We start from the raw sequence: 12,789 nt of genomic DNA, 5'->3' as shown, positions 1-12,789 counted from the left end.
GGACGGAGTCGATAGGGAGAAACTGTTCCTGCTCATAAATGGATTGAGAACCAGAGAGTACAGTTTTAAAGTGTTTTTCAAAAGAAGCAAATGCGAGGTGAGAAAAAACTCTTTCACACAGCGAATAGTTAGGGTTTGGAATGCACTGCCTGGAAGTGTGGTGGAGGTAGGTTCAATTGAGGCATTCAAGAGTGCATTGGACGATTATTTAAATAGAAACAATGTGCAGGGTTACAGGGAAAAGGCAGGAGATTGGCAGTAAGTTAAAATGCTCAGAGAGCCGGTGCAGACACAACGGGCTGAATGGCCGCCTCCTACACCATAACTAATCTGTGATTCTGGATTCTGAGTTTATTTGGAGCTGTGAAGCGACAGCATCAGCATTGATTCTGGGCCGCTGGTGTGTTTGTTGCTCAGCTGCTACGAGGCAGAAGTTTCCACGTCTTTCGATAAGATAGACGGGCTGCCAACTTTCAGGCCTCTGTTAGTTTTCAGTTTAATTGGCTGCCACGCCAGGAGATGCACAATAGCAACTTAGGGCAGAATTTTTCACTCAGCGGGCGGGCACGTGCCTGACCTGCTCGAGCATGAAATAGTGTATGATATTTCGGTCGGTGGGCGGAAGTCGTAAGTGCGCCCACCAACAATTAAGAGACCTATTAATGCCATTAAAGTAGTAATTAACTAAGATTTTTCATTGCCCGTCCAACGTACAGTTGGCAGGTGGGCGAATCAGCCAGGCGGCCTTTGCATTTTTCAGGGAACCTCATCCACGGGCGGGATGAGGTTTCCGATATTAATTTTTTTAAAATAAAAATTTTCATCATCCATATGTTCCGGTGACTGATTCTGACGCGTGGGCATTTTTCCCCGGTTTTTAAAATCTTTATTTTTTGCATTTAAATTCTTCAGCTCCCTGAGGCAGCTTCTCTGCCTTCAGAGAGCTTTCATCACGCGCTCCCCCGAGCCCGTGCTGACTTCAGCGCTCGCCGCCTCCCCCCACCCCGCTGACCCTTTCAGCACGCCTTTCAAGCTGGCTAGCTGTAACTGGCCAGCCAGTGTGAAATCATGGTATGGGGTCTGTTTCCTGCCAACTCCCGGGCCCGCTGATCGCAGGCGCCCACCGGACTAAAAGTCCTGCCCTTGCTGACAATGGATCAACCCAATTTTTACTGCCACCTGCAGGATATATAGTGGCTGACTATCATCTACCACACAATGCAACCCAGATTGAAAACCAAGCCTAGTGAAGATTGAACCTGCATCCTAATGCTCCATGGCACTGCCAGAAGTGCTCCAATGTGCAGTACCACTATGCAAATTCACCAGATTTCCAGCACAATGCTTTAGTGAATATGGTCTATCACACACCCCGAGTTGAGACTGCCACATGAATAAAAGGCTTCTACATAAATTCAAGTAATAAAATTAATAATGAAACATATCGTGGTCAAAGGGAGTCATGTACATCTTATTGCTGACAGGGGAAAAAAAATCTTGGCGTTAGCAAGACAAAAAGAACTTCAGGATTCATTTTTTCTCATTTCTCACCTTAAAAACATCATCTCTTGCTGCTTGCAGTATATTTTGTCCAATTAAAACCTCTGTGAAAACATTAGACTCTGCTGCCCACCAGCGAAGAACATCTGCTCCAAAGGGTGGGTCTTGGTTTGGATCCTGTATAACATAAATAATTCCACTAAATGCAGTTGATATTTTAGAACATAAAGAAGAACATATGCAATGTATAAATTACTTGATTGTCTCTATATATCATATTCAATACACAATTTACATGAATTTTGTTGGATGAAAAAAATTCTTGGCCATTGTAATTTACCACACATAAACAACAACATAACTTTCTTGAGGACAAATGAATGCACATTAACTAACTCATAACTTGTTTTCACTGTTATCAGGAGATCAAAGGATAAGACTCTTTGTTACTGGAGGTTAGAAATAAAAAACCATGAGGAGAATAATTTTCAGTCTTCAGGTGACCTGTTAACATTTTCCAAAATGGGAGAGGGCAATGTAACACATTCCTTTTGAATAAACATCCATATTTAAAGAATATGTATAAAGCATATAGAATAAATTTGGAAAATGCAGTTTTATCTCTAAGCCTCTCTGTACCAAGAGATATAATTGCTATTAACTTTTGTGGTGCATGCATTCAACGTGTCTATACAAAGACTGATCATTGTTTCACCTTTTCCTAATAATTTCCTACCATTAACAGAAGCTATTGCTCTTCCTCGCTTAATAATAAATCTCAACATTTATCTAATCAATTAACATAGCATTACATTCATGTTGACAATCTACCATATTCCTTTATATCATCCCAGCCACCGAAGGGTTTAATCCAGTGACCTTCCCCGACCTCCATTTTACTAGGACCCTTCAGTGTCATACTCAGTCACTGCCTTGATGTCAAGGAAAGAAACTTTCAACCTCTTCTCTGGCATTCAACTCGTGTCCAGGACGTGATGAGGCTTGGAACTGACTGGATCTGTCAGAATATGAACGCGGCACCGCGAGCAGGTTATGTGGAGTAATGCAAAACCCATGAATAAAATGGCAAGTGTAAAGGACAGTTTGTACCTTACAAATCTGATTGAATATTTAGAAGTGACAATAGTGGTGTACACTATGTCTATGGATGTTACTTATATGGACTTTCAGAGGCATTTGATAAATTCCCTCATAAGAGACTGTTAGAAGACAAATTATTGGCCTAGTTAGGAAATTTGCTAAGTGGCAGGAGATAGTAGGGATACTGGTACTCTATTTGGCAGGAGGTGACTAGTAGTGTCCTGCAAGGTTCTGTGTTAGGGCCTAAACTATTCACCTTATTGATTAATAACTCAGATGATGGGGCAGGAAGTCTTCCCAAGTTTTCCCAATGAGAAAAAGATAGACGGCACTGTAAGCAGTGTAGAATTACAAAGGGATATTATTAAATAAGAGAATGGGAAAAATAATGGTAAACGGATTTCAGTGTAGACAAATGTGAGGCCACTCACTTTGGGCCATAAAAGGATAGAACAGGATACTTTCTAAATAGTGAAAAGCTAGAAACAGTGGAGATCCAAAGAAACTTTGGGCCCGTGTATATTGATCATTAAATTGTCATGAAGCGACAGAAAATAATCAAAAAGGCAAATGTAACTGGCTTTTATATCCAGAGGACTTAAAATACAATGGGGGCAGGAATTATGCTGCAGCTATTCAAATCTCTGGGTGGACTGCACTGGAGTACTATGAGCAGCTTTGGGCACCACGCCTCAGGAAGGATATAGTGGGCTTTGGAGGGAGTAGATTTACTAGAATAATAACTAGACTTCAGAAGGTCAAATTACAAAACAATATTACACAAACTAGGGTTGTAATGCTTGAAATTTAGATAGTTAAGGGGTGATTTGATCAAAATTTTCAAGATATTAAAGGAACAGATAGAGTAGCTAGAGAGAAACTACTTCCGCCGGTTTGGGAGTCCAGGACTCAGGAGCATTGTCTAAAAATTAAATCCAAGCTTTTCAGGAGTTAAATTAAGAAACAAATCTACACACAAAGGATGGTAGATGCCTGAAACTCTCACCCATGAACAGCAATAGATGCTAAGTTAATTTTTAATTTTGAGATTGATAGGTTTTGTTAACCAAAGATATTAAGGGATATGGGGCACATATGTGGTGTATAAATGGAGTTAAGTTGCAGTTCAACCATGATCTTATTAAAAGGGCTTAAGGGGCTAAATGGCCTACTCCTGTTTCTATGATCTATGTTATATTGAGCTACTTTCATACATTTAGGTTCTGATATTCTATCCACCTTTATTAAGGTACAAAAGCAACCTGAAAAGAGAACTTTTTTTGGGAGTGAGAGGTGAAACAAAATAATGACTTACCAGTCCTCCATTAATAATAACATCTGGATCCACCACATTTCCCACAGATTTGGACATTTTCTCACCAGTTTCATTGAGAGTAAACCCATGGACTACCAATTTTCTGGCAATAAAATATTCAAAGTTTACTAAACAAAATTCTGTCCTCCACCAATAAAGGTCTTATAGTACTGTATAATTTTATATAATGTAAAGGCAGGATTTTCCAAACCAGAAACTTATATTAAATTGTTTTGAAGATAGCAAATTTATAAACATGGATATTTAAACTCTCAGAAATACACTTAACAAAAAACTGTCTAAATTAATTGTTTTAAATCACAAAATGACTTCCCATTCCATTTCTCAAAGGTTTGCTAGTGCTGTTGGGGAGGGTTTAAGCTAACTTGGCAGGGGAATGGGAACCAGGAGTTAATATCAGAGAGGAAAAATAAGGGGCAGAATCGTCCCAGATTTGCACTAAGTGCGGTAGCCGGCAGGTAAAACTACGTTTTACCCGCCAGCCACAATGGCAGCTTTTTACGCTGTATCATTCCAAACCCACCATATTAATTATGCAGTCCCAGGAAACACGCTATTTCCATGGTGGGCGGGCTCTCATTTGCCTGCCACACCATCACCTTGTCGCTTCATCACCCCAGACGCCACATTTAAAGTCCAGCCGCGCGCACACCTCTCAATGCTTCCAGCCCATGATTGCTGCATGGAAGACAGAATGGCCCAAAAAGGCAAAAAAACTGCAGCTCCCAGGTTTATTGACACATCCCTTGAGCGCCTTTTGGACACTGTGGATCCCGCTGTGATGTCCTCTACACCCCTCTGGCCACAGGAGGGGCAGCGGCATCACCAATCAAGCATGGGAGGTGGTGGCAGTGGTGGTCAGCGCCAATGCCCTGCAAAAGAGGACAGCCACCCAGTGCTGCTACAGGATGAATGGTCTCATCCGTTCCGCCAAGATAACTCACCCTTCTCATTACTCAACTCTCACACCCATCACACATCCGCAGGGATCTCAAGACCTCAAGGGGCAACACCACTAACTGTCACACACACCCTCACATCTCCATTGGGTTCATACCCTCTCGAGCTCACATCCTCATCCTCTCCATGGCGCTGCTCACCAAACAAACATTCCACGCAGTGCCATGTGTCCTGCTCACGCTTTCCCATCTGTTTTCATGCAGGAGAAACCTGCTCACACCAGCAGGAAGAGGTCCCAGACTGGGCGGAGTGGCCCACATTAGGCCGCTCGCTCACTTTGAGGGGTGTGCCATTGTGCTGACCACTGAGGACATGGACCATGCCTGCGGTAACAGTGAGGTCGGCAGCGAACACCCTCTTGAGGATCCTGCACACATCATCCCTCTCTCAACGCACGAGTGCTCTTTCTCCTGCTTTTGACTCTGCCAGGCACTAATTATCTCTACTTTGGTTCGCAGGGAGCCCTGCCAAGCGGCTGACACCCTCAGCCAGCCAATCCCTCAGCTTCATCCACGTCCTCACCTCCAGCCAAGAGAACACCTCCTCCATTGAGGAGCTGGAAATAAGCAGCCTGGAAGACCCATCTCAGCGCTTACCCACACCCTGCACCAGCACAGAGACACACGCCTCGGTAGGACATCGATCTGGAGCAGACTCAGGTTCACAATCTGGTGGTCGCCTCACTGACATGTCCGCGGCAGCAGGAGGCAGGTTCGTGCAAGGACCCAGTACTCGGAGGACTGCTGAGGATCAGGCATCTGTGATGTCCGAGTCTGAAGATGAGCCTCTGGATTTTGCCTTCCAACTCATCGTGGAGAGTCAGCAGAAGTTGGGAGAACATCACACAGAGCTGTTGGAAGCCCTCAACAGAGTGGCACGTGAGTCAGTGGAGTGCATCCGCCTGCTCTCTGATGAAGTGGTGCCCACACGTGCATGTATGGAGGGCTCCCATGGGGAGGATGGCAGATGCCATGGAAACCCTGGTCCAGCAGAACGCGAAGATGTGTGCAGACATCACGGGAGCCATGGGTGAGTTCCTGCAGTTGCAATGCGAGGGGGAAACGGGGCACCTCAACATCCCTCCAGGTGCGCCTTCCCCTCATGGAGTCAGGCCGGGGCCCTCAGGCACCCGAAGGGGAGGAGGAGCAACAGCTGGACACCCCTGGGTCATCCGTTCAGGAATCTCAGAGGCTGTCCTCTCCCACCAAGTCCCCTTTGCCTATGCGCCCCTCAATCTTGTCCTCCGTTACTTCAGAGAGAGCAGCTGGCCCACAAGTGATTCTGGAGGAAGAATGTGTGTGTGGCAGGGCCTTTCAGAGCCTTGTGCAAGCGCTCTCCCACACATGTGGATCCTTTACATATCACACACACTTCAATGTCCTGGGCATTTTCAATGCTGCCGGCTGGGGTTCGCTTTCAGTTGTCCATCTGAGCTGACCTGCATCTCCGCCCACCCACTGGTCACAGTCCTATACAGCACCTGATCTCGACTGTCGTTTCACTTTCAATTTGGACAGCATGGTCGGGATTCGCTTTTTCATCAGCTCCTCCCATCTCTTCCCCTCTCTCAGTCACCAATTTCCATTCCCTCATCACAGTTGACTCCCCCGGCATCACCTTCCACCTCCCCTCCATGACATACCAACCATAACCCCTTTCCTTCAGGGATGTCCAGGTGAACAGGCACATTCCCTTCCTTCCCAAAAATCCCACCCCCATCCACCTTCCTGACCTCCTGTCCCTCCCACCCCCAGGGTCTGTGTCTGCCTCTGAGTCCCCACCAGCCACCCTCGCCGTTCCTTCTACTGCTACTGTTGAACCCTCACCCTCCCACCTTCCTGCCTCATTCTGCCCTCGGTCATTCTCACTATTCCCACCCTCAGTTTGCTTCCCCAGGAGACAGTCATGGAACCATCGGACCCCTCCCTTGCACGTTCACCTGGATATCCACTCCCCCGCACCCCAGGCCCTTTCCCTCACAACTCCGGACCCCTTCCCTCTCCCCCATCCCAGAGCCCTTCTCCCCACCCCACCACCCCCCCACCAACCCCACCCCAGATCCCTTGCCCAACTGGAACCCCTTTAGTCCTCCCACCACCCCGCCGGGCTGCCCTCCGCTTAGTTCTCCCCTCTCTGACTCCATCAGACACCCTTACTTCTTCCGCCACCCTTAGTCCTTCCCCCACTCCTGACTCCTTCCTCCAGCCTTACTCCTTCCCCATTCCTGATTCCTTCCTCCACCCTTACCTCCCTTCCTCCCCACAGACTCCCTGCCCTCTCCACACTCCTTCCTCTCCCAGGATTCCCTCCTCTCTCCTTCTCTTACGCCTTCCACCACCCCTTATAACTCCCTCCCCAATTGCCATCTTGTTCCCCGTCACCCCCTCCTCCCCCCGTACTTCCTCCCCCGGCAACCTCACCCCCTGACACCTTCAATCACCCCCCTCCAAACCTTGCCCCCCCAACACCTTCATTCCCTCTTCCAAACTCACCCCCCCGACACCTTCAATCCCCCTCCCAACCTCGCCCCCCCGACACCTTCATTCCCCCCTCCCAATCTCACCCCCCAACACCTTCATTCCCCCCTCCCAACCACACGCCAACACCTTCATTCCCCCCTCCTAACCTCACCACTCAACACTTTCATTCCCCCCTCCCAACCTCAAACCCCGACACCTTCATTCCCCCCTCCCAACCTTACTCCCCCGACACCTTCAACCGCCCCCCCCCATCCCACCGACACCTTCGTCCCCCCTCCTAACCTCACACCTTCATCCTCTCCCAGTCGATCCTAGACCTTCCTCTCCCAGCCCCTCGACCATCATCTGATGACTTTCCAATTTCCGTGAGCTGTTTCGCGGTGGAGCCACGTCCATGAGAATCCACCCAGCATGCATGGATGTTCCTCCAGGATTCCTAGGAGTTGCTATTGGGCTCCAGCATCCTTTGTTCCTCAGATGTCCGCGATGTAAGCAAGGCCCTGGTGGTAAGTCCCGACTTCTGCACGCCACAGCTGTCAAGACGTGTTCTTCATCGGTGTGTTTTCCCGCTGACGTGGGTGGATGATCCAGCAGGGGCTGGGGAATGAGTCCGGGAGGCTGGCCTTATAATGAAATGCTGATCTATTACAACGAGGTTCCCAATGTCCAATGGTGAGGAACGTGGCCCGCCATCGACGGGCTGAGCGGACGATCACAAACTGGTTTCACAACATCACAAAACCGATTTTTGGCCTTCTCGTCACATTGTCTGCTGACACCAGCGGACACTGACGATTCTGCCTAAGGTGTACAAAGATTTGCGAGAGACAGATAGCACTAGAGTAAAAATTAGTAAGGCATTATGTGGCGTCAGAGTAAAAGGAAATGCTATAAAGTCCAAATTAAGTTTACTGTGTATGCAAATGAAAGCACAGAGTGTGGTAAATAAGGTTAATGAGCTGCAGGCACAAATAGCCAGGTGGGAATGTGATGTTGTGGCGATAACAGAGACGTGGCTTTAGATATGGGCAGGACTGGTTACTAAATATTCCTGGTGTTCAGGAAAGATAGGGAAGGAAATAAATGAGATGGGATGGCAGTATTGATCAAAAAGAATATTAGCCCTGGAGAGAGAGGATGCCCTACAGAGGTCAAGAATAGAACTATTTGGTTAGAGCTAAGAAATAATAGAGGTACCCTCATCCTCACTACTGGGCGTATTCTAAAGACCACCAACGAGTGGGAAGGATATGGAGGAACAAATTTGCAAGGAAATTAAGGGGTGAAAAAGCTAGAAAGTTGGAATTGGGGACTTTAATTATCCTAATATAGGCTGGGATCATAATGGTGTGAAGAGCAGAGAGAGGGAAGAGCTTCTGAAGTGTGTTCAAGATAATTTTCTAGATCAGTACATTTCTAGTCCAGCGTGACATGAGGCACTCTGTATCTGGTTCTGGAAATGAGGTGGGTCAAGCAGATAAAGTGTCTGAAGGGGAACGTTTAAGAGACAGTGATCATGGTACTATAAGATTTAAGTTAGGATAAGAATAAACATAACATAAAACAAAGATTTGGAGCAGGATAAGCAAAACGATCATGGCTAATCTGATTGTGGCCTCAACTCCACTTTCCTGTCTGCCCCAAGTAATTCTAGACACCCTCATGGACCAAAAATCTGTCTAACTCAGCCTTGAATATATTCAATGAACCAGCATCAACTGCTCTCTGTGGCACAGAATTCCAAAGATTAACAACCCTCAGAGACGTTCCTCATCTCTAATCTTAAATGTGAGATCCCTTATTCTGAAACTGCCTCCTAGTTCCAGATTCCCCATAAGGGGAAATAGCTTCTTGACTCCCCACCCTTTCAAACTTCCTCAGAATCTTATGTGTTTCAATAAGATCCCCTCTCATTCTTCTGAATTCCAATGAGTATAGGCACAACCAGCTCAACCTTTCCTCATAAGACAATCCCTTCATCCCAAGAATCAACTGAATGAACCTTCTCTGAACCACTTCCAGTGCAACTATATCCCTCCTTAAACTAGGAGACCAAAACGGTATGCAGTTTGAAACAATCCAGAGTAAAAATAATTAATTGGGAGTGAGCCAAATTCAATGTGGTGAGAACAAATCTAGCCCAGGTAAATTGGAATCAAAAATTGGCAGGCAAAACTGTAACTGAACAAAGGGCTGTCTTTAAAAAAGATATGGTTCGGGTACAGTGGAGGTACATTCCCACAAGATGGGGAAGGTAGGACAAACAAAACCAGAGCTTCCTTGATGATGAAAAAGAACGAGAGTAAGATGAAGCAGGAAATGGTCATAAGACAATGTTATATGGATAATTACAGTTGAGAACCAGGCTGAATATAAACGGTTCAGAGGGGAATTGAACAACGAAAGAAAAGCAAAGAAAGAGCATGAGAGGAAACTGGCAGCTAACAAAGGGAATCCAAAAGTCAAAGAAACTAAAAAAAAAAATGGTAAAAGGAGTGGGGCTGATTAGGAACCAAAAAGGAGATTTACGAATGGAGACAAGGTGCATGACTGAGGTAGTAAATGAGTACTTTGGCAAGGAAGAGGATGCTGCCAAAGTCATAGTGAAAGAGAAGGTAGTTGAGACACTGGATGAGCTAAAATTGATCACATGGAGGTGTTAGAAAGGCTGGCTGAACTTAAAATTACCAGACCAGATCAGTTGCATCCGAGGAAACTGAGGGAAGCAAGGGTAGAAACTGTGAAGGAACTAACCAGCATCTTCCAATCCTTCTTGGAAACAGGGGTGGTGTCAGAGGACTGCAGAATTGCAACAGTTATACCTTGGTTCAAAACATGGTATAAAGATAAGCCCAGCAACTACAGACAAGTCAGTTTAACCTCAGTGGTGGGAGAAGCTTTTAGAAATCATAATCCGGAATAAAACTAACAGTCATTTGGATAAATGTGCATTAGTTAAGGAAAGCCAGCATGGATTTGTTAAGGGCAAATCGCATTTAACAAACTAAATTAAGTTTTCCGATGAGGGCAATGCGGTTGCTGTGCTGTACAGGGAATTCCAAAAGGCGTTTGATAAAGTGTCACACGACAGAATTGTCAGCAAGTTAAATTTGTGGAATAAAAGGGACAGTGGCAGCATAGATACAAAGTTAAATGAGTGACAGGAAACTGAACGGTGGTTTTTCGGACAGGAGGAAGGTTTATACCCCAGGTATTAGGACCACTGATTTTCTTGATCTATATTTATGACTGAGACTTGAATGCGCAGCGCACAATTTCAAAATGTACAGATGACACAAAACATGGAACTATTGTGAACTGTGGGAAGGCTAGAGATAGACCCTTAAGAGGACATAAGCAGACTGCTGGAATGAGCGGGCACATAGCAGGTGCAACTTAATGCAGAGATGTATAAAATGATACATTTTCTGAGGAAGAATGAGGAAAGACAATGCAAAATAAAGGGTATAATTCTAAAGTGGGTGCAGTAGCAGAGGGACCTGTGTGTACAGGTGTACCAATCATTCAGGGTGGCAAGGCAGATTGGGAAAGTAGTTAATAAAACATATGGACTCCTGGGCTTTATAAATTGAGGCATAGAGTATAAAAGCAAGGATGTTATGGTGATCCCCTATATAACGCTGGTTCGGTCTCAACTGGATTTTGTTCCAATTCTGCACACCACACTTTAGGACGAACGTGAAAGCAATAGAGAGGGTGCAGAAAAGATTTACAAGAATGGTCCCAGGGGTGAGGAACTTCAGTTATGTGGATAGATTGGAGAAGCTGGGGCTGTTCTCCTTGGAGAAGGTTGAAAGGAGATTTTATAGAGGTATTCAAAATCATGAGGGGTCTGGACAGAATAGCTAGGGAGAAGCTGTTCCCATTGGTGGAAGCGTCGACAACCTGGAAGGCATTGATTTAAGGTAAAAGGCAAAAGAACTAAGGGCGATATGAGGAAAAACGTTTTTATGCAGGGAATGATTAGGAACAGGAACGTACTGCCTGAGATTGTGCTGGAGGCAGATTCAATCATGGCTTTCGAAAAGATATCTGAAGAGAAAAGATTGGCTGGTTACAGGGAAAAGTCAGGGAATGGGACTAGGTGAGCTACTCTTGCAGAGAGCCACCAATGACACAATGAGCAGAATGGCCTCCTTTTATGCTGTATATTGTAGCTATTCCTTTATATATTTCATGTACAGTTTGAAAATATCATTGCAGTTCATTTGGTACATGCAAATTGAACAATACTTAAACAAGCTTTGGGCAATGGGTTTTAGTGAACCTCATTAGCTCTTCAACTTGCATTTGAAACCAACCAAGCTGACATGTCCCATGTGTAACAAATCTGGATGCTCTCAATCTTGCACATATTCCCTACACAAAAGTACCCAGAGTTTAGCCAGGTATTAAATCATTACACCCAGGGAGACTATAAATTAGACGGAGGAGGACGGAAAACAAAAAATGGGCAGGGTGGTGCTGCTTCCACCAAGCCAGTTACAAACCTCCTGGTGGCCAGCCAAGAATATTAAGAGTGGCCAGGAGCAGGATAACCATCTTGATTTTGCAGATGCAGGAGATAAATACTCCTGAAAGCAGAGAAGATGACAACTTGCAAGTTGAACAACAAAACTGGAAAGGGAGGGTGCACAATACGCAAAGGAAAACTGGAGAGATTGCAGTTTGTTAGCTCTAATATAATGCTAGTACGAGTTATAGTGCTAGCTTCAACTTATCAAACTTAACAATCCAGTTTGGGTCAATTCACTACATGAAAAGTAGCACAGACACCAGCATTAAGCAGCAGTTGGGTTAAGGAAGAGTAAACAATTTCCAAAACAAACACACATACCTAATCCATTAAAACATCTCCAGTTGAGCAATAGACAGCAACTTGGACAGCAATTATTATATCCCAAGCTGAATGTATTAGATTATGTACACTAGTGCAAAGGGAAGCAGAATACCTTATTCCTATACCTCAACATGAGCACTTACTTAGGTTTAGCATGGCAAATACCAATTTACCAAAATGATCTGAAAAATTCAACATGCTCTATGTCAACCATGCAGTGTTCAGAAGAGGAAAATAAATTATATTAAATGTACAAGTTGAAATGTTTTAATGTATAAATTATTAATGTAACTAATATTGTAATTGCACTAGAGAGGGTACAGAGGAGATTTACGAGGATGTTGCCAGGATCGGAAAATTGCAGCTATGGGGAAAGAATGGATAGTCTGGGGTCGTTCTCCTTGTAACAGAGGAGGCTGAGGGGAGATTTGATTGAGACATACAAAATTGTGAGGGATCTGGATAGAGTGGATGGGAAGGCCTATTTACTTTAGCAGAGAGATCAGTGACTAGGGGCTATAGATTTAAAATGATTGGTAGAAGGATTAGAG

The 12,789-nt window shown here is 45.1% G+C and overlaps 1 protein-coding gene across 1 annotated transcript in view; it reads right to left on the bottom strand.

Annotated features, from left to right (window-relative positions):
- Nucleotides 1-12,789, bottom strand: part of iars2 (isoleucyl-tRNA synthetase 2, mitochondrial) — a 108,140-nt gene that overhangs the window by 15,167 nt on the left and 80,184 nt on the right. The window contains exons 16-17 of the mRNA XM_078557098.1: nt 3,917-4,019; nt 1,552-1,677 (exon numbers count right to left, since the gene is read on the bottom strand). Of these exons, the coding sequence (XP_078413224.1) occupies nt 1,552-1,677; nt 3,917-4,019 (229 nt within the window). The remainder of the gene's footprint in view (nt 1-1,551; nt 1,678-3,916; nt 4,020-12,789) is intronic.

This window comes from Cetorhinus maximus, chromosome 14, assembly GCF_964194155.1.
Source record: "Cetorhinus maximus chromosome 14, sCetMax3.hap1.1, whole genome shotgun sequence".
Taxonomy (NCBI): Eukaryota; Metazoa; Chordata; class Chondrichthyes; order Lamniformes; family Cetorhinidae; genus Cetorhinus; species Cetorhinus maximus.
Note: the sequence above shows the minus strand (reverse complement) of the source record. Positions and strands in the feature narration are given on the sequence as shown.